The sequence below is a fragment of the Cupressus sempervirens genome, chromosome 11, assembly GCF_028749045.1.
Source record: "Cupressus sempervirens isolate cs-2001-9-10 chromosome 11, ASM2874904v1, whole genome shotgun sequence".
In the NCBI taxonomy this organism is placed as follows: Eukaryota; Viridiplantae; Streptophyta; class Pinopsida; order Cupressales; family Cupressaceae; genus Cupressus; species Cupressus sempervirens.
The window spans coordinates 256,911,908-256,939,452 of NC_143128.1; the positions used below are offsets into that span (position 1 = coordinate 256,911,908).

At 30.7% G+C, this 27,545-nt stretch overlaps 1 protein-coding gene across 1 annotated transcript; it reads left to right on the forward strand.

The window, feature by feature from the left end:
• Positions 1-21,117: 21,117 nt before the first annotated feature.
• LOC149529128 (uncharacterized) lies at positions 21,118-26,552 on the forward strand. Its single transcript, XM_089810310.1, has 3 exons — positions 21,118-21,906; positions 22,647-23,043; positions 24,852-26,552. Exons 1-3 carry the CDS (start codon positions 21,720-21,722, stop codon positions 26,143-26,145), a joined length of 1,878 nt encoding a protein of 625 aa, XP_089666436.1. The 5' UTR covers positions 21,118-21,719; the 3' UTR covers positions 26,146-26,552.
• The last annotated feature ends 993 nt before the right edge of the window (positions 26,553-27,545 follow it).

Genomic DNA, 27,545 nt, shown 5'->3' on the forward strand with positions numbered 1-27,545 from the left:
TAGTAATATGTTTTCATAATACAAATAAAAACTATGCAGCTGGGAAATGCATCCTCCACCAGTCTTTGATGTCCTCTCCACATGTTCTTGTAGAGTGGATAATATCTACAACAACTACATCTTTATGCCAAAAACAAATAATAGATAATACAAAGTAAGGTTTGCAATCTTCCTTGGAAGTAATCAAAAGTCATTTTAAAGTTGATGGAGCTTGAATTAGTGATAGGAAGATCTGCAACTTATAATCAACATGTTAGATAAAGACAATCACATCTATGTATTCACATACTTTATCTAATAAATAAATTAAATATATTACTTACATATATTAGATCATATGTAACATATAAGGAGAAAATGGAATATTAAAATGGGTATTGAAATGAGAATGAAGGGTTATATGAAGGCTAAAATATAGCATAATTTGGGACATAAATTGCTTTCATCATCTTGTGTGAATAAGAATGACAAATGGATCATTAATAGTGGGTGTTCACATCACATGACTGGAGATAAAAGTAAGTTCATTACCTTGAATTATTATAATGGAAATAGTGTAAGGTTTGGTAATGATGCACCTTGTCTAATAAAAGGAAAAGGTTTTGTCAAACTCACATAAAAGATTGTATGTGACAATGCTTATTATGTTGAAGGACTTAACTATAATTTGTTGAGTGTGTCAGAATTAAATAGTTCAATCTGTAAGGTTGATTTTGAGAAAAAGATTTCTAAGATATATGATACTAATGGAAAACTATTTAGAAAAGGTGATCAAATTAGAGGTAATCTATTCTACCTTGATATGCATGACGCTACTTGTCTAGTTATAGAATTTGATGATGTGTGGTTATGGAAAAAAAGGTTACGTCATGCTAATTTTGATAACTTGGATAGTATCAGTAACATGAGAAGAGTCAGAGGTTTTCCTAAGTTAAAGAAACTTGACAATATAATTTGCAAACAATGTCAGTTACGCAAAATGACAAATTCAATTTTTAAGAGTAAGACTCATGCATCTAAAGGAATATTGGAGATTGTTCATACTGACTTCTATGGACCAATTGATGTGCAAAGCTACAAAGTTGATAAGTACATTATGATATAATTTGTTGATGATTATTCTAGGATGATGACAATTATGTTTCTGAAATAGAAATATGATGCTTTACAAATATTTAAGTGGTACTTAGCAAGAGTTGAGAAGGAAATAGGTAAATTTTTGAAATGCTTGAGATTTGATAGAGGAGGAGAATTTACATCAAATGAGTTTGAGATGTTTTTTAATGATAGAGGAATCAAAAGACGGATGTCTACCCCTAGGACCCCTCCACAAAATGGAATTGTTGAAAGGAGAAACAGATCTGTAATGGATTGTGCTAGGACACTCATGATGGAGAAGAATGTTTGTTTAAAACACTAGAGAGAGGTTTTAAGTATAGATGTCAATACCTTGAACCATGTGCAAGTCAAGAAAGGTACTCACTCAACACCTTTTTAACTATGGTATGGATATTCACCAAATTAAAAAAAATTTAAGGTATTTGGAAGCAAGTGTTATATTCTCAAAGATTTTAGGAATGGTAAACTAGATGCAAAAAGTGAAGAAGGTATATTCCTTGTCTATTCCACAAGGAGTAAAGCTTATAAGTGTTTGAATAATAACACTAACAAAGTTGTCAAAAGTGCAAATGTAGAATTTGATGAATATACAGAAGTATGTGAGGCTGAATGTATGAAGGAACTAGAGGAATTAAAATCATTTGTATACTTTAATGAAGGTATGCATATTGATGAATATTTTGTAAATCAAGTGTCAAATCAACAACAAGTTTTAGTGACTATTGAGTTACATACTACAAATGATGAGTTGCATTCAGGAACTGGGCTACATTCAAGTGTCAAGTTATAGAATGAAGTTGAGGCACATTTTGATTCTAAGATTAGTGTACATGAAAGAGATGTTGAACTACCTAATAGAGATGTACATAGTGATTCAGAAGTTGAGAGACCAAATGAGGAAAATAGAGCAAAACCAAGATTCTTAAAGTATGTCAAGAGACATCACCCTGCAGCATAAATCATTAGAGATAAAGATGTCAAACCAATGAAAAGGAACAAGTTGAGAGATGATACATGTTTTCTTAGCATGCATGAACTTAAAATAGTGAAATATTCCTTAGAAGATGTGGACTAGAGTAAATCCATGAAAGAAGAGATTGAAAAAATTGAGAAAAATAACACATGGACTCTAGTTCCTAGACCAGAAGATAAAAATGTGATTGGCACCAAGTGAGTGTACAGAAACAAGTTAGATGAAAATGGTAAAGTCACAAGGAGCAAGGAAAGATTATTTTGTAAAGGATATGCACAAGAAGAAGGGATAGACTATGGAGAAACATTTTCTCATATTGCACAACTAGAAGGAGTAAGAACTCTATTTTCTTACTCTACATACATAGGTTTTAAAGTTTATCAAATGGATGTTAAATCTACATTTTTGAATGACGTATTGGAAGAAGAGGATTATATAGAGCAGCCAAAAGGATTTGTTGATGCTAACAACAAAAGCATGGTATGTAGTCTACACAAGACTTTATATGGTTTGAAGCAAGCACCAAGAGTATGGTATGAAAGGATTCACATTTATCTTGTGAAAATTGGATTTGAGAGGATTGATGATAACAACAATCTATATTTGAAGACAGAGAAAGGAAAAGGTATTTTACTATCTAAAATTTTCGTTGATGATATCATATTTGGAGGTCAAGATACTTTATGTAAAGCTTTTGCAAATGAAATGAAGAAAGAATTTGAGATGTCTATGTTTGGAGAGATCAAGTTCTTTGTGGGTTTGCAAGTACATCAGATGAAATATGGTATATACATCACTCAGTCAAAATATGTAAAGGAGATACTGAAAACTTTTGAATTGGAAGATTCCAAGCCAGTAAGCACACCTATGGTGACAAGACATAGATTGTCTAAGAATGATGATTCAGTTGAGGTGAATCAAACATTGTATAGGTCTATGATTGGAAAATTAAAATATGTAGTACATAGAAAACCTAATATTGCATTATCTATTGGGATAGTTGCAAGATTCTCTGCTAATCCCAGAGAGAATCATTTGATGGTTGTTAAGAGAATAATGAGATATCTGAAAAGAATAGAAGACTATGGTCTATACTACAAGAAAAATGAGAAATTTGAATTGAGAGCCTACACTGATGTTGATTGGGCTGGAAATATTGATAACAAAAAGAGCACTATTGGAGGAACATTTTTCTTAGGAAAAAGGTTGGTTACATGGACTAGCTAGAAACAAAATTGCATATCTCAATCTATTTTTGAAGTTGAATACATGTTGATGTTGCAATAAATTATACCAACATTGTATTGATCAAACAACTACTCAAAGGTATGAAGGAGGAAATCATTGAACATGTGATACTTTATTGTGATAATACAAGTGTTGTAAATATATCAAAGAATCTTATGATGCATACAAAGATTAAGTACATTGCAATCAAGTATCATTACTTGAGAGAGTCAGTTCAAGATAAAGATGTGAAGATGGAATATGTTAACACAAAAGAGAAAATAGTTGATATCTTCACAAAAGAATTACCTAAAGATGTTCATGAGTATCTTAGAGGTAAACTAGAGGTGATAGCCCTATCCAAGGCTATTTAAGAAGCATGAGAAGTTCCCTATATAAACTGAGATGATTGACATATGTTACAAATTTATTTAGTGGATCTTACTTTAGGAGCTGCCTAAAGTAATCAAAGAGTTGGAGCTACAAATCAATCACAAGCTAGGTGACAAAGGGAGAAACTAAAAATGTTCATAGCTATTTATTAAGATGCCAAGTCTTTGGCATTGTTGTCAAAGAGGGAGAAAGGAAAAGAAAGGGAGAAATCCAACAATCTAGAAAGGGATATTATAGAAGATACAGATAGAAGAAACATGGAATATCTACTCAAAGGGAGATGAGATATAAGAAGTGATCTAGAGGGAGTCATAAGGATGAGTTGATTGTCTGTTGATCAAAACATAACAAGAATTTTGTAACCTATTTAGAAGATGAAAGTTGTTGATAGAGGGAGAGATTTCAATACATGGAACTGTTTTCTTTTTAGTATTATTGTTAGTTGCATTGATTAAGTTTGGTTTGCCATCAATGCCAAAGAGAGATATTTTTGAAAATGAACTAATACAAGTATGAGAATGTATGCCATCAATGCCATTAAACTTTGACTTTCCATTGCTCCAACATTTGTTTGTTGTATGCCATGTCTTTCCACAATGATTGCATTTGGGTCTTTTATTGTTTTGAGCTCCTTTTTGTGATGACTACCCTTTTTCTAGTGTAGTCCAATCCTATTTTTCCCTTATGTCAATTCTGAGATAGCTCAGCTAATTGATCCATGCTTTCTTGTGATCTCATCATTCTTTCATTGGTTTCTCTTTCTCATCTAAGATCATTCACGAATCTTCCATTTTTTGTCCTTAGATTGATGACTTCTTGATTTGAACTATTCAACTAATTTACCATATCCACCTGATGTAGTGAGAGCTAATGGATTTTATTGTCTTTTTCTTCTAGCCTGGTGTTGAGTAGTTTTCTACCTTCTTCTAACATATTTTTGTCATTTTCAACTTGGTTCTTCTTTTCCATGACTTCACATATCCTGATTGAATGAATCTCCTATTCTCTTTTCATTTTTTTGACTTCTTCTTGTAGACTAAGGTTCCTTCCACGTATATCTTCTATAGGTAGGTACATATGTTTCTTCTAAACTTCTTTCTTTACAAATATCTTCAATTCTTTCTTCCATGTATACATTGTCATTCATCTGTACTGCAATTTCTTTTCTTCTTTTCAGGAATTAAGAGAGTTGATCCTTTAGTTTCTTGATTTGTTCCATGGCCACATGTAGATCCAACTTTTTATTTTCAATGGCTTTCTCTAGCTTGTATACTTCCATTGTCTCTTATATTTTCTCTCAAGATGCTAAATTTTTAACAAGAGAACCTTTCTCTCATACCAATTGTTGGAGATGTAATGCAAATCAGGTGACTGGGAGTCGGGGCAGGGGTGAATCGGGAACCACTTAAACTTTATTCACTTGATCCATTTTGTTAAGTTTTCTAATCTACTTGCATGCAAGAAACAAAAAGCAATAAAATAGCAACACCATAACACAATATTTGGTAACCCAAAAACCCTCCAAGTAGAAGGTAAAACTAGGGTGGGGATGACACCCACAATGCTTCACTACTTTAGTAATAAGTTTGGCCTATTAAGGCTTACAATTGATCACTTCTGGTGACCTACTCAGTTAAGAGTAATTAAGAAGGTTAGGTCCACCTTGTGAAAGGATTTATACACTATAATCAAGTACATGTACTCTATTAAAAGTTTGAATCACAAATGAGTGTTAGGTCCACCCTATTAGGGGATTTGGGACCGATGCACTTATTAAGATGTATTAATGGATTGATCTTTGATATGAAACTCTGATTGTTGATGAATATCCTTTGGAGCAAATTGATCACCTAACTATGATAGATGGGTTTCTTCCTTTCCTTATGATGCTTGTAGCCTTCTAAATATTTTGCTCTTCCATATTTGCTTGTATACAATGTCCTTCAACTCATAGTTCTTACACACTTGGATAAACAAAATACTTCATACTTGTATCCATCCAAATAATTCATGTTAGGTTGTGGTGACTGATCATGGAAGTACGATACATACTTCATAAATTCTTTGGAGTTTGGGGCATCAGCCTAAAAAAAATTTGGGCACAAAATTTTGGGCTACTATTCGCCAATTTATAGCTGACATGTTGTAACTAGTTTTAACCCTAAAGAAGCAAAACTACTTGTATAAAAGGGATTAGGGTTAGGGATTGTTTCATAAGGAATGATGCAAAAATTGGTTCTTGCGATGGTATTGAGTTGTAAGGGATTATAGATTGTAATCAGGTTGTAATCACTTAATCGTAATAATATTGGACTTGTTTTTTGGTGGACGTAGCCCACGGATTGGGTGAACCACATTAAATCTTGGTGTCTTGTGTTCTTTTATGTAAGATCTATTATTTTTTGATATTTTTTATATTTTCATGTAATTGTTATTTATGTTCGTGGTTTAATCCTCACAATTCCATCATAGGTTGGCTACAACATTAACAGTTCCAAAAATAAGTACCATGTCGACTCAGTGTTGTAACTCGAGTCCAATCACTTACTCGGGTGATACTGAAGATACTCAAGCAACATTTTCACCTTGGCTAACTCTAGTCTCGGTTGATACTGGATGCTCAGTTGATATTGATCACTCGGTAGACACTTCTAAATCAATTCACACTACTCTACTAGCTTGATTATCAACATGGAACAAGAATACTCTACTAACTTGGTTAACACTAGAACTCGGTAGATACTATCAACTTGGTTGACACTATACCTTAGTGGGAATTGTCAACTCGATTGACACTACTTACTTCATGCTAGGTTAATATTGTTAGCTTGGTTCCTTCATGAGCTCAATTAACACTACAGATTGGTAACTTGGTTACTACTGTCTTTCCAATATGACTAAGTGTGTTGACACTAATTGAAAACATATCCTACCATGAGATTAACAATAACTAGTGATGGTTAGATATTACTATCTATAATCAAATGAAGACCAACTACTTCTTTGTTATTTTGAGAACACTTTGTTTATTGGTAGAAATTTTATCATTTACTTGCTATAATGTAGTACACTTTGTTTATTGGTAGAAAATCTATCATTTACTTTCTATAATGTCCTTTACTAAGGAATGTTGGTTATGTTGATGTTAAATGACAAATGTGTTCTTATTAGGAATGAATCTATCTTTTCTTACATGTATTGATTAGGGATCATGAATATTAGTAGTTTTTACTATTGATCTTTAGTAAATTTAAAGGTGTAAGTGGTAAAGTGGTTATAGGTAGATTCATGATTTTCCTAACCCTATTTTATCTTTGGATGTTTCTTTCTTGACTTTTATTTAACATCTACTCACAAAAAATCTAATGTATGTTGGAACCTTCCCAAAACTAGCAAACCCCTTGAACAAACATTTGCAACTCAGTGTTAGAGTGGGATTGTCATTCCACCAAAAGATTGATATGTTAGTGTCTGGTACAACCACTCAACTTATAGTACATAGGAGGTGATTAATATCTATCATGAATCTCGAGGAAGTGATGAAAAAATTCCTAACAATCTCCCTCTTAGCATTACTAGAGGGTCTGAGGATTCAAACCTGTGACCAAAATTTGATACCACTTGTTAGAGTGAGGTTGTCATTGCACCAAAAGACCAATCTATCTATGCTCGATACAACCACTCAACTTATAGTACACATGAGGCAATTAAGCCCTTATCACAAATCCCAAGGGGAGCGCTGAACAAATTTTTAACACTCAGTTTCTCTGACATTATAATGACATGATACTCAAATGTTATGGAAGAAAGGGGGAACTACCCTCCCTTCCCTTCTTTCAAGAAAATTCAGTTGGTGAACACCCATCTCAATTCATCTCAAATATTGTTAACACCTTTGCACAAAATTTGCCTCAATAGGACCTAATCATTCTTCATTCAACTAGGATTCAAACAATTGAATTATGAATCTAAGTTAGTATATAAAATATTTACTTCTAGGATGATTGAGTATAATAAATAACATAAAATTATTTTGAGAAAGCATTAAAAAAAAAAATCCCTTTCAAAACCTAATCTAATAATCAATTAACATTAGGCATCACCACTATTGGCAATGCAAAATAAAGAGCCAAAATCCATTATCAAGGCATACAATAAGTAAATCTATAATACACTCACTCACCAATGTGCATTGGTTTCCAAAATAATCAACAACCATTTCTATAATATATTAATACACCTCATCTTGACAACTATGGATACTTATATTTTTTCCTATTAGAATTAACTCTATCTTAGGTCTTGACAAGCTTCATGAACTCCTTAACACTACTACTTTTTTTCTTTTTTTAAATTGTCGTAAAAAATGCACTACAAAGATCCAATTCAATTTATGATGCAATTATAGAAATGTTAAATAAATCATATCCCCAAATTATTGGCATGCTTGTGTCCCATAACAAATCATAGGAAAATAATAATTAAGAAAAGATAACTTGATAAGACAAGAGCCTACAACGCATCGGTAAATTGTGAACCTCTCATCGGAGAGGTCTTTTGCTTGAATCTACTCAAGATTAACACATAATAATAATTATAATTTGATAATAAATAATAATCTCCACATCTTCTATTCTATGATAACATCACATTAGACATTACCAAAAATGGTCCCAAACAACCCCAACCAATCTCACATACATGTTCCACCATATTTAATTCTAATCCCAAATAGCTACTTTGAATTCATCAATGACACAATTTTATATCTAAGATAATATTAAATTGATTTATTTAATAATCTATTATAGCCAAAGATAAAGTGGTATATTTTTATTTCTTTTGATTAGGATACAAAATAAGTGCTCATTCTTCCATTTTTTTAGGAGGTGTGTTCTTGAGGTCTATTCATTTAAGTATCTTCGTATACAAATTGACAACTTCGAGACAATGACGTGAGAAGAATCTTTTCAATAGCGAGGGAATATCTTTATTCTCTCCATATAATGTTCAGAGCATCCGCCAAAAATCTCACAATGAAATAATGGCATACCCATCACATTATTAAATTGCTCTATTTTTATCTTAGCGGAACAAGAAAAAGATTATTTAGTTAGATTTGGTTTTTATTTAATAATATTTATCGTGGTACTGGTTCAGGTAAAGATAGAAAGTAGGATCGAGATATATTTTAAATTTTGGGGAAAGTATACAATAAATATATATACGGGGAGTGTATTTTAAATTTTAAAATAGAAGATTCTTACATGGAGTTTAGAAATGATTTAGGTTAAGAATAATTTCAAAAAGTAGAAAATATATTAAAAGATAATGCAAGATTTTTAAAGAATAGATATTACTAATTTTATATTCAACATTGTTGTATAACATTTTTATTATTACTTTGATGAATATTAGCACTAATAGGGAAAAATGTTTTGGAGTACATAATCAGTTGAAAATATTCATTGATTTATTATTTGACTAAATGATTTACATGCAAAGAATTCAAAAGTGAAAAGGATTTGGGTTTGTAGAGGGGAGGAAACAATTATAACTTATTTTTATGTCTTCTAATGTATGATATTTCAAATATCAGTATAATGAGAGTATTAATTTTTTCAATGATATTTGATAGATGATTATTTGTTGTTCAAATACTTGAAGATTTACATTTTGACATTTTCCTTTAGCTTAACTCTACCTTGAAATATTGTTTAGTTTGATTAGCCTTTTTCTTTGAGAAGCAAATCAAAAAGTAGAACTCTTTTTCTTATTGTAGTCATATCAATATTATGACACATTTAAATGATATCCTTGGAGTATATGTATCTCACAAATATTGCATCAATGTATTATTTTATTATTCATATTTTTGTATTCATAAACTTGTATCATTGATATTGATATTTATTAAAGATTGATTAAGGTTCCTTTTAATTATTTTTTATTCAAGTCGATATTAAAATTAATTCATGAATATATACGTAAATATAATTTAGGCTATAAATAAAAACAATTTCAAAAGGCAGATTGTACATAGTGGTTTGTATATTATGGTTTAACTAGATAGATAGTAAATTAAACATAATAATTCTAATTTAGTGATAGTATTTAATCTAATTTAATCAAAATTTTAATATTTTCCATATTGCCTCTCAACTATTTATTCAAAAGTACATTAATTTTTGTTTTAACATTTAAGTTGTTTTGCACATAGATTTTTACAATCATATTGAAGATTCATATAGATAACTATTAAAACTATAAATTATAATACTATAACTAATAATTTTGAGCTTGTTACATAAAGATTTTTAAACTAGTTTTTAAAATTCATATAGGTAACTATTAACACCATACATTATAGTAATATGATTATTAATTTGATCTTTCTTTATAAATATTTTGAACTAGAACCATTATAAATATTTTGAAAATATATTAGAGTTAAATTAATTAATTGAAATTTTATATTAACATTAAATATCAAGGAATTAATATAATATGGATAATTTTATTTATCATATAAAAACAATCAATTGATTTCAAGATATTCCTCTCATTTGATGTTAAAATCACAAAAAAAAAATATGCAAAATAAATATTTAGACCATGAAATTATATTACGAAGGACTCTATATGAAACATTCAACATTATCAAATGTATTACCTTGTGTATATGACTTTTTGTATTATATAAAGCTTTATAGTAACATGTACATCTTTGCTATGATCAATGACATTATAAATTATATAAAAAAATACACACATACATATATATACATGCATACATATGCATATACATATACATATACATATACATATAAATATACATACATTACACACACACACACACACACACACACACACACACACATGGTACTTATTTAAAGTTATAACATAAGTCATATTTATAATCATTTGTTCATAGTAGATGACATGTTTACTCTTATTTCAATCAAACAATAAATGTTAAATGTATCATTTTCTCTCTCTTTTGAATAATGTGAAGTATCATAGATTTCCTTAAATTGAATTTGCTTCCATATCTTAGATAATGGAATGCCATTGTAAACTATTTGATAAAAGATGCACCTAATACTAGTGAGAACTATGATACTACAATTAGATGTTCTTGTCTTCTACTTTTTGTATTTGATTTGAAATGATTTAATTCGATTACTGTAATCTACTTTTCATTTTTAACTAAATAAATTCATCTAATTCTTTGAAATAATAAGTTTGTAAAAAATTTCATTCAATCTAACCTGAAAAAACTTCAACAATAATTATTAGTATTTAATCATATATATAGAAAAAGAGATTGATAAATTCAATTGCGAACCACCCATTTAAATATGAATACATGATTAGAATAAAAAACTTCTAAAAACTCTACCATTACAAACTTTCTAACTACTCCATAGGAATTGAAACTCATTGATTTCTAACTACTCCATAGAAATTGAAACTCAATGTCAATGAGGATTCAAAACCTATAAATTATAGATACCTAGGTCAAAGATCTGCTGAAGTAATTCATGTGTTACTTATTTTTCATAAGTTCAATTCAAACCAGCTGGAAAGGGAAAAATTGATTCAAATTAGAAACGGGTAAAGTGACTATAATCCTTAAGCCCAATGCATACAACTAACTAAATTAATGAGAAATACGACGTTGACAACAGACTTTTTGTTTTCAATGTTATCTAATTTGGTTGATGTTCATGATTTCATTAACTCTCTGCTATGCATGCTCAAAAGGAGTTGGTATACCCTTTGTTGAGTGTAGGGTTTTTTGTTTGGTGGATCAGATAAAGAGAAAATGAAAGGCGGCCATGTGAACTCTTTGGAAAGGTGGATAATAACAATTAATAGCAACAGCTCTTACCTCCTTAAATTGGACCAAATATATGAATTGACTAAAGAAAGCAAAAGACATATATATGCAGTTCACAGGAAAAATTTCTGCGTGATAGTGGACAAATGAATGTTCTGTATTTAACTGCGAGAGGATAGTGGAAGTTCTTTATATTCTTCAAAAGTCAATATGGTGCATTCACAAAGTCTATGTAAGCCTTTTTTTTCCTCCATATTAAAATTTTGATTATAGATTAGGAAGCCTAATTAGATGATGAAAAAGTTAAAAAATTGTTAAATGACATTTTAAATTTTTTATTTTATTTTTAAGAATAAGTAAATAATTATTTATTTATTATTAGAATAATCTTATGCAATCTTAGCTTGACTATTTGAAATAGATTTCACCAAAATATGCACATGACAATATATATATAATTTGATTATAAAATGGTAACGTTGAAAAGGAGGTAATATTTGGGTTGTTTGATATATGCTTTTTTATATACAATTAAACTATTGATGTGATAAAACTATTTGAAATGAATTTTTTTATATAAACAAATGTGTATTTGATTGTTTTCAAATATATGTATACACACACGCACACACACGCACGCGCACGCGCACACACACATGCATATGCATATCCATAAGTATATACATATACACATACATACATATATACATGTATTTATATAAATATTGTTTTAATTTGATTTTTAAGTGATCTGATTATCACATAATATGGTATATTTGAATTGGTTTGAATTAAGATTAAGTTATAAATGATTTATTGTTAATTTGACTATTTATTAATTATATTAGTTGTTGTTCTATGCTCGTCATGTATAGTGTTGTTGATTAGAAGAAGAATATAATGGAGGAGAATGACATTATGCTTAAGAAACTCAAAGGGAAGAAAATAAGTTGTTTTATTAGATTGCATTCTTTTGGTTGCTACTTGCTTAGTTTAAGGGTCATTGTCTTTCTTTAATTTCATGATATTATCTTGTTTAAATGTCTTTATGCTTATGTGATACTATACAATATATATAAATATAAGTGTTACTCTCTAGTCAATTTATATGTATATTATTTATATACTAGTAGGTACAACTTTTAGAAAGAATGTGTGTCAAAATAAAAAGAATAATGATAAACCTAAATAATGAACAATTCTTAGCCTGATCTTCTACCATATAATATATACCATTTTTTAGGCTTTTTAAATGTTTAAAACTCAATTCTTGAATTGTAATTATTTTGAATACCACTATAAAATGAAAGGGGCATAATACATCATTTTAAATATCTTATGAAATTTGTGTTTAATATACGAAATGACCTCAAGAGACTAGTATCACTAATACAACTAAAATGTCCTTTATTAAGAATCCCTCATTGAAAAAATAAATAATTGTATTACTATCTCCAAATGTGTACTTGATATTAAAGGTTGAGAAACATTTAAATGAATCTATGGTCTTACAATGATTTCTATAATGAACTAGCTAGTGGGTTGAAAATGCCCAACTCTATAGCCAAGGTAACTCCCTCAAAACATGTGGCAAATATTTCCAACAAGTTATTGTAAGGAGTTCATGAATTAATGAAGAAAAAACTAATATTCTTCCATAATTTTGATCCCTAATCACAACATTATCCTCAACTATATTAGATTTTCCTTTTGAAGTCTCATTAGAGTTCAATTTATATCATGATTGTGAGAGGTAGTTCTACCAATCATGATGATGATCAACAACCTTAAGCATAAAATATTTTCTCAAATTCCAATTGTTCACAACCTTGGACTCAATAATAGAGACATGAACATCATAACAAACAATTATACCTTATCTTTACAAGAAAAAATAAAGTTTTATTTCATGATCAAGGGGAACAAATGAACCAGTCTTATATTATAAATAAATTGCCCCCTTAAACACTCTAGAATTTATCTCTGACCAAAGAGTCTAAACAATATGAAATTAGGTAGAAGAAAGTAGTAACTTAAAAGAAGGGTTATGAATTAGGGAAGGCTAGTGAGAAAATATTTTAGGAACAATGGGAAGATTCATTTCAATTCAAAAAGAGAAAGGATACAACCAAAAGAATTAAAAGAGGTATTCTATAAAAATATATGAGACAAAATTCTTGTTAACTAATTTTTAAGCTAATCCAAAGAAGATGAATAGACATCAATTGAAGAATCCACCATTATTTTAAAAATATATTTTAAAGATCTCAAGAAATATAAAAACTCTTTGAAAGAAGATATCTCTCAAAAGAATTTGAAAAAACAAAAAAGCTTCCATTTTCATTCTCCTTTCACATAATCTCCTCCAAAGGTTCTAAAACTATGTTTAAAAATATATTTCATAGACTAAGTCCACTTGAAATAAGTAAGAGGGTAGTTATCTAGTTAAGTATCATCTTGAAATAAAATTAAGTACTAATATTCAATTTTTGTTAGATACCTTTTTAAGAAATACTACTTATTTAGAGATGAATTTGCATAAGCTCAAAGCCTTTCAAAGATAAATCTTACTAAGATAGAATGCATCATGTATTTTAATTATCTGTGCATCTATATATTATGATCACTATCTAGAATTTGAATTCCTTGAGACATTCTAAACTATCTTTATAATAATGGCACAGTTGAATATTTTAGGCTTCGTATCTAAAAATATTTGGAGAGATATGATTTGTTGTAAGAAACAAGAGGGAAATTCTTTTTCTCTACACCAAACCACAAGAAATGTGTTTGAATATTCTCTAACTTACCAACAATTTTTTAAGGTGTAGCTTGAAAGTATACATGAATTAAATCAACATTTTCTTAGCATAGATGCAGTAATTTGTATTTTTTAAGAATGAGAGAGTAACCTTTCTACTTAGCTAATTGTTTTTTAAACATATAAATCAATCCAATCTAAGAGATATTGCGAACAACAATTTTAACCTAAGATAGGTCCAACTAAGACATACAAAAATCCTACTTTTGATTACTAAATATCTAGGAATATAATTTGATAGGTATAGAATATTCACATAGTAAAGGTAATTGTTATCTTAATCTTTTCACCTACAACTTTGTCATAATCCAAATTTTTTTTGTATATTATTCATTCAAAAAAAAAATATTAGTGGGTAATTGAATGTACCAAATAAAATGGGTACAAAGTCTTTTATTTTACCTAAAGTTATCATAGTGCATAAATTGTAGCTTCAACAAATATAATAAGGGAAAAAATGGTAAAACAATCTCCTTTTTTTGAGACCCTATGTGCACTCAAATAGCTCCAATTTTAATAAATGGTAACTTAGACAAGATGAAAAAAATGGTAGCTTTTCTAAATTTTCATCTAAATTCAATTTTTTAAAAAAATAAAATCAAGGAAATGTCAAGAGAGCCTATTATAAGATTTATTTATGTCAAACTTAGAAAGCGTACTAGATGTGCTCAAATTAATTGATTGGCTAAAAAAGGCTCAAAGTTTTAAGAGAGTGGAGATGGAACTATAAATTTTCCCTTTAATTCTAAACCCTTTATTGAACATAACCAATAGCTCTTTAGTATTTTTATTTTCATTTCACTTTACCCTATATTATTTGATTAAATTCTTCAATTTATCTTTTGAGAAACCTACTATAGTGTTCTTAATATAAATACTTGCATTAATGAAATGCATTATTTACACAATATCTTTCCAAATATTATCATACAATTCATATTAGATTCCTTTTATAAAACTACAATAGTAAATAGAGGAGCCAAATCTTGACATTGTCATGAATGAATTATTTATTAAGAAGTGAATTCCAAAACCTTGGCACATTATTAAGCCAAAAGAAAAGGCCATTCACCAAAATACATGATCTACTCTCTAGATATTGATACAATAAATTAAAAAATCATTTTGGAATAAACTTATCCTATTTTTTTATTGGTTTTGATCAAATTTTAGTATTTGGTGCATAGAAAATAACTAATATAGAAAATTAAATATTAATTATGAAGATGAAAACTTCACATGAAAATTGTTCTTCCATCAATAATAATTCTTATATCAATACTTTCCATATCAGAAAAAGAATTAGACGCTCACTAGAATTGATATTATTCTCATTAAATGCAATATATATATGCTCTTGGACAAAATTATATTGTTCAATTTATCTATTTTGACCAAATTTAAGAAATTTATGAATGATAATACACCAATCTAAGCTATAAGATATTCATTTTATAGTTGAAAACTTCATATGGGAATTTCAAAATTATACAATACTTCTCTCAAAGAAAGGATCTTGACTAGAATATGGGATTATTTTCATTGAATACACTAATGTATAAAGGCTTATTTTTATCTTATTGTCTCATTTTTTTCACCTTCCCATTATTAATTTCCATTTTTATTAAGCATAATAATTCTTTACATTATCCATGTTTTGACATCTCCCTTGTATCCCATTCATGACATGGTTTTTTTGGGGGTTTTATGGAGCACAAAATCCTTTCACCCTAATAGAAAATGACATATAATTGGCATGTCCCATCAACCATATTCACCTACTAATCCTTCCAAAAATTTACACACTTGTGCCAACACCATTACCACTAGGACCAATCACTCTCAGCATTCTTTTTGTTATTTATGTCGACACTAATCCTTTTTATTTCTCATCATTGTAATATTTTCGCACTTGTGTGTGATTAGTTTCAAGTGATGCTATTCCTATAGATACATGTTATTTAATATAAGATCATGGAAGTATGATAAAAAAATGTAATTTGTTGAGATTTTAAAAAAATATTGACTTAGTATAGAAAATATATATATTTGACCAAGAATGAAAGATAAAAAATAGTATAATTAACAATGGAAAATTTTTTTAAAAAATTAAAAACATAGATTTTATTGTGAAAGGAATTCAAAACCACGATAACATAATCTAGGGTACAATCATTGAAAGAGATATAAATAGATTCATGTGTAGATCATATTATAGAATTAAAAAGGTTCAAGGACCATGTTTGTTTGTAGCCTTGGATTAAGATGGTAGTGTTGTTGGTCACACTTATAATACATAGTTGGTAAAACATATAGTGATGTGTGTTATGAGTTTATATTTCTTACCCAACTTTAATCCTTGAAGATAGATTTTAGATAATTAAACTAAGAGACTAGTCTTTTATTAAAGTAAAGTAGGTTTTTAAGGGACCTTAAGACCCTATACAAAAAAAAGAGACAACAAACTAGAGAAAAGATGCTAGATAGAAACTAGGTAGAAACAATCAAATGTAAATGAAACATTGGTCATAAAACCCTACATCACTACAAATTCTTCAATAGTTACTCATTTTTCTAAATAACACCAACATTTTAATATATTAAAACCTTGTGAAAATATTTTTCTAGGAAACCTAACATTTATCCATCTTATAAGCTATGGTAGATGGACTAGGAATACGACTTACACCCATGTCATACTGAATCACCACATCTTTTTAATTTTATTCTCACATCCTTTATAGAAGAATCCAAATTACCTTTGGAGAGATCCTAGATAGATTGAGATTTTTCATTCAACTCTTAAGCCCACAAGTGTTTTTTGACTAGCTACCACTACAAAATGAAAATTATTCTCCACCTTACCAAAATAATATTCCAAATTAATAAATCTCTCTTTATTTACCTCCTTTGTAACCTTGACATCTTTAACTATACATTGAATTAGGGGAATCATTTAATCAACATTCTCTATAGGTACAATATTGCTCATAATTTTCTATGTTTTCTTCGATTCTTCAATGTGATGGAATTAATGCCCTCCTTCAAGGCATACAATTCTAAGACTAACCACATAAAAAAGTTAGATTGGTCATCAGTAATATCTTTAACCATTTTTTTTAATATCACTTATTTTAGTAAAAGAGGAATCCTTTCCTTATGGGTTTCTTTCGCATTCTCAACTAGTATGCTAATTAAAAATCCCATAATTAGAGTGTACATAGGTAGTGGTTCAAAACCAAATCCCATATTCTCTTCATTGCTAACATCCTCTATGACAATTTTCTTATAGGACTTCTTCATATGTGGAGGAACAAATCAATTATTGTCAAGAATAACTAAGTGGGACAAAAGAATAATTTGTATCTTCCCTTTAGATGTTATTTTTAAATTTTAACAACCTTTCTATTGCTATTAATATCATAATTTTGTTATAAAGAATCTGGCACATATTCATCATGGAAGGAACAAAATCAAAACCCTCATATTGCTATCATATCTATGTGGCCTACTTGGGTTCATCTTATCCTACTTAGGGAATTTCCTTTTAACCAAGTGGATACACTAATTCTCATATGAAGGGGCATATTCAAGTTATATTGAAAAATAATAAACATGGAAATGGATATTTTGTACCTAAAAGATGCTCTCTTTAAGAGGGGGATTTTTTTCAATAGACATGGCCTATACATATTTAATAATGATAAGGATAAGGCACCAAGGAAGAAGGGTTTTTGAAATAGACTAGGGAAGAAGGATTTTTGAAATAGATCTTAAGGTCATGTTGCAAAGATGAGAAAATATAAAAGGACAAGGAAATTCATTTAGTATGGCAATAGTGATTCAAAATCATAAAATGGTAGTTGAAAAGTATAGTAAAAAATCATCAAGAATCAAGTAAAGCATAATTAACTCAACCACTTCTACCCAGAGTGGTTTATTGGTACCTTTTTCATTACCCCTATCTGATGCTCTCTTCATCTTATCATGCTCCACTATTTTGAAGAAAAAGTTCATGAATTTGTCATATAATTTTTTATCCCTAAAAAATGTCTTGCTTTCAACTTGAGTAATAGAGACTTGAGAAATAAAATCCATATTGATAACAATTCCAACCCCATAAATATTTAAGTCACCCTAAAATTCCAACCCTCAATTAATGTCATACTAGCCCATTGATCACATTTATGTATCTTTTGGACACATAGGGTATTAATCTACCCATAAATAATTTGTCCCAAACTAGAGGATTTTGTTTCCATTTTTGGTAGGAATCTTTCTCAACCCTATTTATTTCACCACCTATACTACACAAAGACCTATAATAGATAGAGATTGTAAACACTAAGAAAATGAAACTAACCTAATAAAACATAATACTCTTCTTATACAAGGAGACTCTTCCTTTACATGCAATAATAGAGAGAGGACAAATTAGTAAGTTCCTTCACACAAGTTGGAAAAAAGGCATAATTCCTCATAATTACAAGAACTTAAGTATATTTACACAATATGCATCTCACAATAACTTGATATCAATGGGGATAAAATCATTAACTACCCTCCATTTTTCATTAAATTGGCCAATAACAATGTCAACGAACCTATTGACAACCTTATTTCCTTCTTATGAAAAAGTCATATGTATCAAGTACAAATGTTATATAAGATCAAACTCTTAATAGTCCAACTTAGGGATTAAATACCTCTTAAGAAATTTATAATGTTCAATGAATCAGTTTCAAGGTAGATATTCTTAAATCCATTAGAAATTAAAAATAAGATCAATGTAGATTGTATATGCATTAGAAAAGTGGTATTAAGATATTAGTTGTTTATCTAGATTCCTCAACATGTGTTTGCATGGTTGATAATTATGGTTTCTAAGCTTAGGTGATTTTTTGATGGCACCTTATCTAGACTAGGTGATTGACTAATGAGAATGTGGACCTCACAACTCAACAAAAAATTCAAATGTGTTTATATAATTGCACATGTCCTAAAAATTTAATTTTACACTTGAGAGTGAAACAGGTCATATATTGTGAGGATTCACCATATTTTCCTAACAAATCATCCATTCATATCAAAATGCTAGCTCAAGTTTGCACACATAGACCTAAACCTTGATAGAATTTAATCTAATTCTCTATTCAGTGACAAAAAAAAACAAATAATAACTTGACGCCCATATAGTTAATTTTAGAAATTGATATCTCTATCTTTATTAAATTAATCCAACCTTATAATTTAAACTTATTTAAATATTAATTTTTATTTTTTATTTCATAGACCTAGAACACTTTATATAGATCATAAGTAGTTTTGCATGCACAACAAGTTTAGGTTTCTTACCAACCTATTGAGAGCATTGAAGGTATACTGTAGATTATTAAATTAAGGTGGTGCATTCCTTATCTTTCTCTTAATATGTGTTTTCATTGTTGATATTTGAGGTTTACATGATTGTTTTTTTTATTTATGTCTAGACTTCACCATTTATTGAGGAGAATGTGATCCAAACAATTTGACAAATTCCTCAGTGTTTGTAAACACCATTTTTCCATATAAAATTCTGATCTCAAACATGATGGTGGAACATCTCCTAGACTATTATGATTTATCATATACTAGCATGCAAGTCCAAGTCCACATAGATGGATACAAGCCTTCATAAAGGACAATCTAATTCTTAAGTCAATAATAAGTAGTTCTAAGAGATTTATAAATGGTTTCATGATTCATTTTCAAAAAACTTATATAAACAAATTATAGCTTTCCATTATATAAGCTCAAGTCCATGTAGACCAATATAAGCTCTCATAAAGTACAATCTAAGTCATGAGTCAATAATAGTTTACAAAGCTCTAGTTCTTGAGAAATGGATTCATGGTACTTTTTTCCCTCAATGATATGCTTACTAATCAAACCAAAGTCCCCATCAATAACTAAATTAGAACTTAATTCCCATAAAATTAATCTATTTACTTTTTCAATTTAATATCTATAAATTTCTAAATTAATTCAACTCAATAGCTTAACTTTTTAAAATATTAATTATATATTTATAATTTGCATTATTTTATATAAAAATATTTGCATTTATAAATTCGTAGAGTACAATCTAATTCTTAAGCAAATAATAGAATTGATTAATGAATTCTACATTTAAAAAAAATTAAAAAAATTATAACTAAATTGTAATCTTTTTAAATATCAATTAATTACGAGCTTAAATCTATTTTTTCAAAATATTAATATCTAAAATTAACATTAACATATAATTTATTTCGATTCAAGTTATAAGATTAAAAGGTGCTTGACACATGACCTAGATTTAACTACTCTATTGTCCTTGTCCTCTATTACAATAAAATAGAAATGAAGTACTATAGTTTTTTTTGGAAGATCATTCTCACCACTATAAATACTCTTCTCACTACTAAACTATATTGTTTTTGGTCAATAGTTAAATCCACTCCTAAAATGCCATTTACTATTTTGTGTAATAAACTCTCTATCTTCTTTGCAATACCACCTTTCCACCTCTAGGGCTCATTGTTTACGAGTTTATGATCATATTACGTCAGTCATAAAGACAGCTAAACCGAACTCATGTCATTGGTGGTCCATCTCTATCTCAACCTCATTCATTTGATCTTATGACTTGCCTTGTTTAGATCAAGGCACCCATGAATTTATTATTACCATATATATACATGTATAACTTTTAAATTTGGAGAAGATGGAACTTTGTCTCAGAATCGCCATTTATATATTATTATCTTGGGAAGCCATGGATCAGATAGAATTTAGAAATGAATAGTTTATGTTAGTTATAGTTTTGTCTCTGGTTTTCTATGTGAATTTGGTACGAGTGGGAGTTAGAATTTTGATTATTTAATTTGTTTATCAAAGAGGTGTCGAGAAGGATGGTTTGTCCATATGTGAATAAAAGATATGATTATAGAGGAGGGAGAGGGTGAGGGCTACAGGTGGGTGGCCCCTCACAAAATGGCCCCATGGAGGCAGACAGCCTGCATGACAGGAGCAGCTGCAAGGATCATCAACAGCACAGTATTAGGATTGGATTTTGGAATAGGCCAAGTTTAGAAGGAAGAATGATAGGAACAAGATATTAGGTCATTCAAGAGGAACAAGGGAAAAACAATACAGAAGAAAGTTGCAGACCATAATCAGATTTTGATGATGCAGACCATCATGAATTCGGGGGTTAAGGAAGAGTTAGTTTTAATGACGATGATAATGATTTTTGTCCAATTTGGGTGAATAAGTGACAAAGAAGAAGCGGTTAACCAGATCCAAAAGGGCTTTGAACTACAATGTCTTCTTCTTCTCCCAAGCTCTCTGTTGTCAGTAGTAGTAGCAGTAGGGACCAAGATCTTAACATGGTTCAGCAGCAGCAACAAACAAGCACTACAACAACAGCAATAGAAGCAGGAGGAGGAGGATCAAATAGGAGCAGCAGTGCCATAGTAAAGAGAAAGAGAAACCTCCCTGGAACACCAGGCAAGCATGGATATGTTATATAGAGATAATTAGATATATACCCCATGTGTTATTCTTTTCATGGATCCCCATTTGTTTAGTATTGAATCACAAGACAAGGAAGTAAACATTTCTTTCTCCATATTGAAGTAAACCCTTCATGGAATGATTGGAAGAATTATAAAACTGATAAAATCTTCATGGGCCTTTGAGAAAGATTAGTATTAAGAGATTTTCTTCCACACCAACAGATACCAAGATTCATGTTTTGTTTAAACCATCCATATTCATTGGCTTAATTTAGAAAGGAGAGAGTTATTTATAGCAGAGATGTAATGTTCATTGGTTTAATTTAGAAAGGATAGTGTTCTCTATAGCAGAAGACTGGTTCTATATCGCCCCTTAATAGATAACAAGATTCATCTTTTGTTCAAACCATCCGTGTTCATTGGTCTAATTTAGAAAGGAGAGTGGTCTCTATAGCAAAGAGTGATTCTATGTTTCCCCTTGAGTCTTGGTCTCTGGATATGTGAAGGGTTGTTGAGAATAGTAGTTTTATAGTAATTATAGTCCATAGTAATATACTTGATTAGACGGATTCATTTGTTTAAAATAGAAACTTCATAGAAGCAGTCGATTGGATTGATTCTTGGATTCATTTGATTAATTTAAAAACTTGACAGGAGAAAAGCAGTTGACTGGATTGATTCTTAACTCAAGTTTTCTTTGATTGGATGTGTTTTTCCTTTGTGGTTTTGCAGACCCAGATGCGGAAATCATTGCTCTATCTCCCACTACTCTCATGGCTACAAACAGATTTGTTTGTGAGGTCTGCAACAAAGGATTCCAGAGAGAACAAAATCTGCAGCTCCATAGAAGAGGACATAACCTTCCATGGAAGTTGAGGCAAAGAACTACTAAGGAGATAAAGAGGAGGGTTTATCTTTGTCCAGAACCCACTTGTGTGCACCATGAGCCATCTAGAGCTCTTGGAGATCTCACTGGTATAAAGAAACACTTTTGTAGAAAACATGGCGAGAAGAAATGGAAGTGTGATAAGTGTGCCAAGAGATATGCTGTTCAGTCGGATTGGAAAGCTCATTCTAAGACTTGTGGTACAAGAGAATATAGGTGTGATTGTGGGACTCTATTTTCCAGGTATTGTCCCTTGATGCTATATAAATAAATGGAGAGGACAGTGGGTTTTAAGATTATTTTATAACTGTGATTGTTTCTATTATGTCTGGAATGAATGCCATCTTCTTGAAATTTGTGTCCAAACAGCAATAAAGGAAGTGTATTTATGGGAGTCCAAAAAGCTAACTGAGCACTTATGTGCTTTCATAACCTTACACATTTTCCTTGTATTCGGAGGCCATATTGCAAAAGCACTCACCAAATCATATATAAGCAAGATTTAGCTGGATCGTCTAAATTGGTTTGATTTGAAACTAGATATCACTACACCACTGTTATAAATTCTTTATTAACTATCATCTGGAGCCCTCATCGGCATAATTGTTTCCCACATGCTCCCTCTATCAATCTCAAAATTTGGATTAACCAATATTCATACAAGCAGAACATCAAACATTCTCAAACATTCTTTATGTATAGTTTCTAAACCTTAATCCCACTAGTTTCTAAACCTAACATCAAATATAGGTATCAAGAGCCCACTGCTACATGAACTAGAAACAGTTGAAGATTATTGTACATAACTTTAAGTATCAAGAGCCCACTGCTACATGAACTAGAAACAGTTGAAGTTTATTGTACATAACTTTTAGTATCAACTGTGTGAATTTAACTTTTAAACTTTCCAAATCAAAAACCACATGATTGATCATCAAGAAGAAAACAACAAGATCCGAAGAAATAAATTGAGGCAACAGATACCAAAAACTATGTCTACAACAGACTGAAGAAGTCTAAAAATAACCCACAACAAAAGACTCCAGTATTTCAATTGTTGTAAACCCAAATCACTAGTCTATACACTGATTCAAAAGATATAACAATGATGTTGTCCACTATCTTTTACCAAAATAAAACTATTTAAACTATCCAATTCTTAGAGAGTACTTTTTAGGCCTACCCAATATATACATTGGGCTTAATATTTCTCTTTAAGATATTGGGCCTAATATTTCTCTTTAAGCAAGTAGTCTTATCCAATGAATAAAAACACTTCACTTCTGCAACTCACTTCACAACTCTAACACCCGAACCAAACATATCATGCTGAACCATTGTTAAATAAAATTTTCCTCATTTTTTCCCTTGAGAAACCAGAAGGCAGCACAATTATAGAAAGCGACTCCCTACGTGAAAACAATTGCCATTCTTGGAGAGATCTTTGTGATGCACAAAAAGACACACAATAAGGTCTTGATCTGCAACTGGTTCTGAGAATCCCGTGCTTGAACTGACCGAATACATTGCATTGACACGTGATATTACTGGGAAACGCCAAAACAATATTCTGCAACCGAATTCAAAGCAAACCCTTAAATTTGGAAGATGCCAAAAGTTCTGGCAATGATACCAACCCCTTTTTTTCAAAGTTTGAGAAATGATGCCACCAGAACCCTAGCCATGCCTATTCACGTGTAACCTCCATAGTTTTTCCCTTACATCTACCCAACACGTGAGGCATGAATTTTATATTGTGTTACATTGTATGTATGGCTATTTACTACATTATATGAGACACCATATTTGAATATATGAGTTTTAAAACATAGAGAAGCCAAATTTTTTGGGATCTATTTTACTGAATCCTGCATGTAGGGTATGTTCTTTCTCTTTTATAGTTAAGTACGTACAAATTATATGTGTCGTCTTTTTATTAAACAACAAAATTGAAGGGACCTTGAGATTTTGATATATATGTACTAATGGTACATTTGATAGAATTAATGAGTTTATATTTAGAATTTCAAATAGTTTGTGTTTTTTTACAGGAGGGACAGCTTTATTACCCACAGAGCATTTTGTGATGCACTGGCTGAAGAAAGTGCAAGGGTTCCAGGAGGGTTAACTGTTACAGGTAGCCATTTGTATGGTAACAATGTTCTTGTTGGCTTGCAAACAGCAGGGCAATCAGGTTCTCCACTATCTATCATGGCAGCACCATCTTCTTCTTCTTCTTTCAGGCCTTCAGCAAGCCTTAACCATGGAGGTGGCATGAATTCTGCCATGTTTTTTCAGCAGCCATCCAGAGCCGTGCAACAAGGAGGTATGCTTCAGGATAGCAGTGGGTATAATGATGGTGGTGGTAGTAATTCACAGGGAATGATATATGAGAAGCCATTGTCAGGCTTGATGCAGCTGCCTACAATGGGCTCCTCCAATAATCCTGGAAGTCACATGGTTTATTCTGACCTTTTCTCCTCATCTGATCTCCAACATAGTGGGGTTAATTCTGGATCAGCAATGCAGGATTTTAGCGGAAACAACAATGCACAATCACTCTTCAGTATGAGTAACAACAATAATAATAATAACAATAGCAATAGTAATGATAATGGTGGTGGTAGTAGTAGTAGCACAATGGGTCCTCATGGGCACCACCATGGAGGTCTCAGCATGCCAAATCTATACAGCCAACAGCACCTCAGCCAAAGCACCACCACCCATGCTCAAATGTCAGCCACTGCGTTGCTTCAGAAAGCTGCCCAAATGGGTACTACTACAACTAGCAGTAGCCCATTGCTAAGAGCTTTCAATGGCAATGCAATGAACAACAACAATACCAACAATATGGCTAGGTCTTTTAGTGGGAATGGTTCAAGATCATTAGAAAATGAAGGTCTACAAGATCTTATCATGAATTCTCTTGCAGCTAGCGGATCCACTGGATCGATGTTTGGACTAAGCAACATGAATCATCATCAGTCCATGTATGGTGGGAATTACAATGTTGTTGGTGAAAATGAGAGGAACCCACAACATCATCATCATCATCAACAACAACAAGCTTATAATGTCCATGGAATGCAACAAAAAATGCAAGGAGCTGGTGGAAGCAATCAAATATCAGCAGTATTATCAGGCATGGGAAGCAAAAATGAAGATCAAGCAGGAGGAGACAGATTAACTAGAGATTTCTTAGGTGTGGGAGGGGCCTCAAATGCAAGCTTGCTTATTAGAAACCATCATCCAGATAATATTACCAACATGGACTCGCAAAGGAATGCTGCAGCTTCATACAATACCACCAACAACAACAGTAATCAATGGGAAAACATGAGGTGAGTTTATTATTTTGGGTGGCCAAACATGTTGAGCTTGAGGCACTTTGGACTACATCTAGCAATGCAAATCGCTAGAACCCAATGATGGTAAATACCCATTTCTTTTCTTTTCTTGTTGTAGAAGAACAAAAAAATTTAGGTTATTCTCTATCCTTTTTTTGTCGAGATTCAATAGTATTGAAAGACAAAATGTTGTGGAGCGAGAGAAATGAAGATTTTCTTTGCTTTTCTTCTGGTCTACTTTTCTATTCCTGAAAGAATTCCTCTCTATTTCTCATTTCACATGGAATACAAAAGATCTGAAGACACCGTGGCTTAGTTTCAGTCCTTTGCACACTAAATACAACTATTTTTCGATAGTGTATGAAATGGAGGAGAAAGATTAATTATATCAAAAGTTTCACAGTCTATAGAGTTATAAGTTACTGTGACTATTTTTATCAACGTTTTAGATTGCACCGTGATTCATAATCAGAATTTTCTATAACTAAGACTCTTTTTTAAAATGACTAGTTACAAATTCAGATAGTTTAAATATGATATTTCTTTGTTATTTCTATGATAGTTATGATGAAGAGTTAGCAGGCAGACATAAATATCTATGATACTCTAAATATAGATTGTCTATCTTCATTTATCACATTAAAGCTGTAAATACTTTCATGAATGTAAGATTTATCACATGCTTTTCAGAGCAATAGTCTGCATGTTATCAGTTGTGGAATAGGAATTCGCACGATACGACAACTTTGATTGGAGTGAGTGATTTGAGTGTGTGTTTCACTCGTACATCTTGTTTGAAATAAATGGCTTTTCTTGTACCAAGGAAGACAACTAGATACCGTCCTTCAACGGTGGAAGGACCTGTAACTATTTGTTCTTTCTATTCCATGACATAAGTTTTCTATGAAATAATGAGGAGATTTGCTTGTTTTACTGCCCATTCAGCATATCTACCTCCAACAATTGAAAGGCAAAATCTTTTTCCATCAGCCTCAAGAATTTATTAGACAAGGATGTACGTTTGAATATGTGTAGAATTCCAGTTGTACTTTTGGAAATAAGACTGCCACTTTCTTTGTCTTTCAATTGGTTACCCTTGCACAAGAAGCTTACTGGAGTTATTTTCTCTAAACTCTCTAGTTACTCTCTCTCTATATTTACGTATCCAGTGATGTTTTTACACAAAAGTTGACAAGTTTACGAATTCGTTTATCATAAAATGCTGTAGCTAGATTGCATGAAATCTTTGAAATTGTATGATAGAAATAGGTAAGAGTTTGGGAGGGAAGTTCAGGAGTCGAAATTGTATGATAGATATAAGTAGGAATGTAGAGGGAAGTTTAAGAGTTGGAAAAAGATTAAGGGTGATCATTCAGATTTTTTCTAATGAGTCATTTT

Coding starts and splice junctions, on each gene's coding strand:
- LOC149529128 (XM_089810310.1), top strand. CDS start 21,720: ATGTCTTCTTCTTCTCCCAAGCTCTCTGTTGTCAGTAGTAGTAGCAGT. Junction 21,907..22,646: donor AAACCTCCCTGGAACACCAG/GCAAGCATGGAT, acceptor GTGGTTTTGCAG/ACCCAGATGCGGAAATCATT. Junction 23,044..24,851: donor TGTGGGACTCTATTTTCCAG/GTATTGTCCCTT, acceptor GTTTTTTTACAG/GAGGGACAGCTTTATTACCC.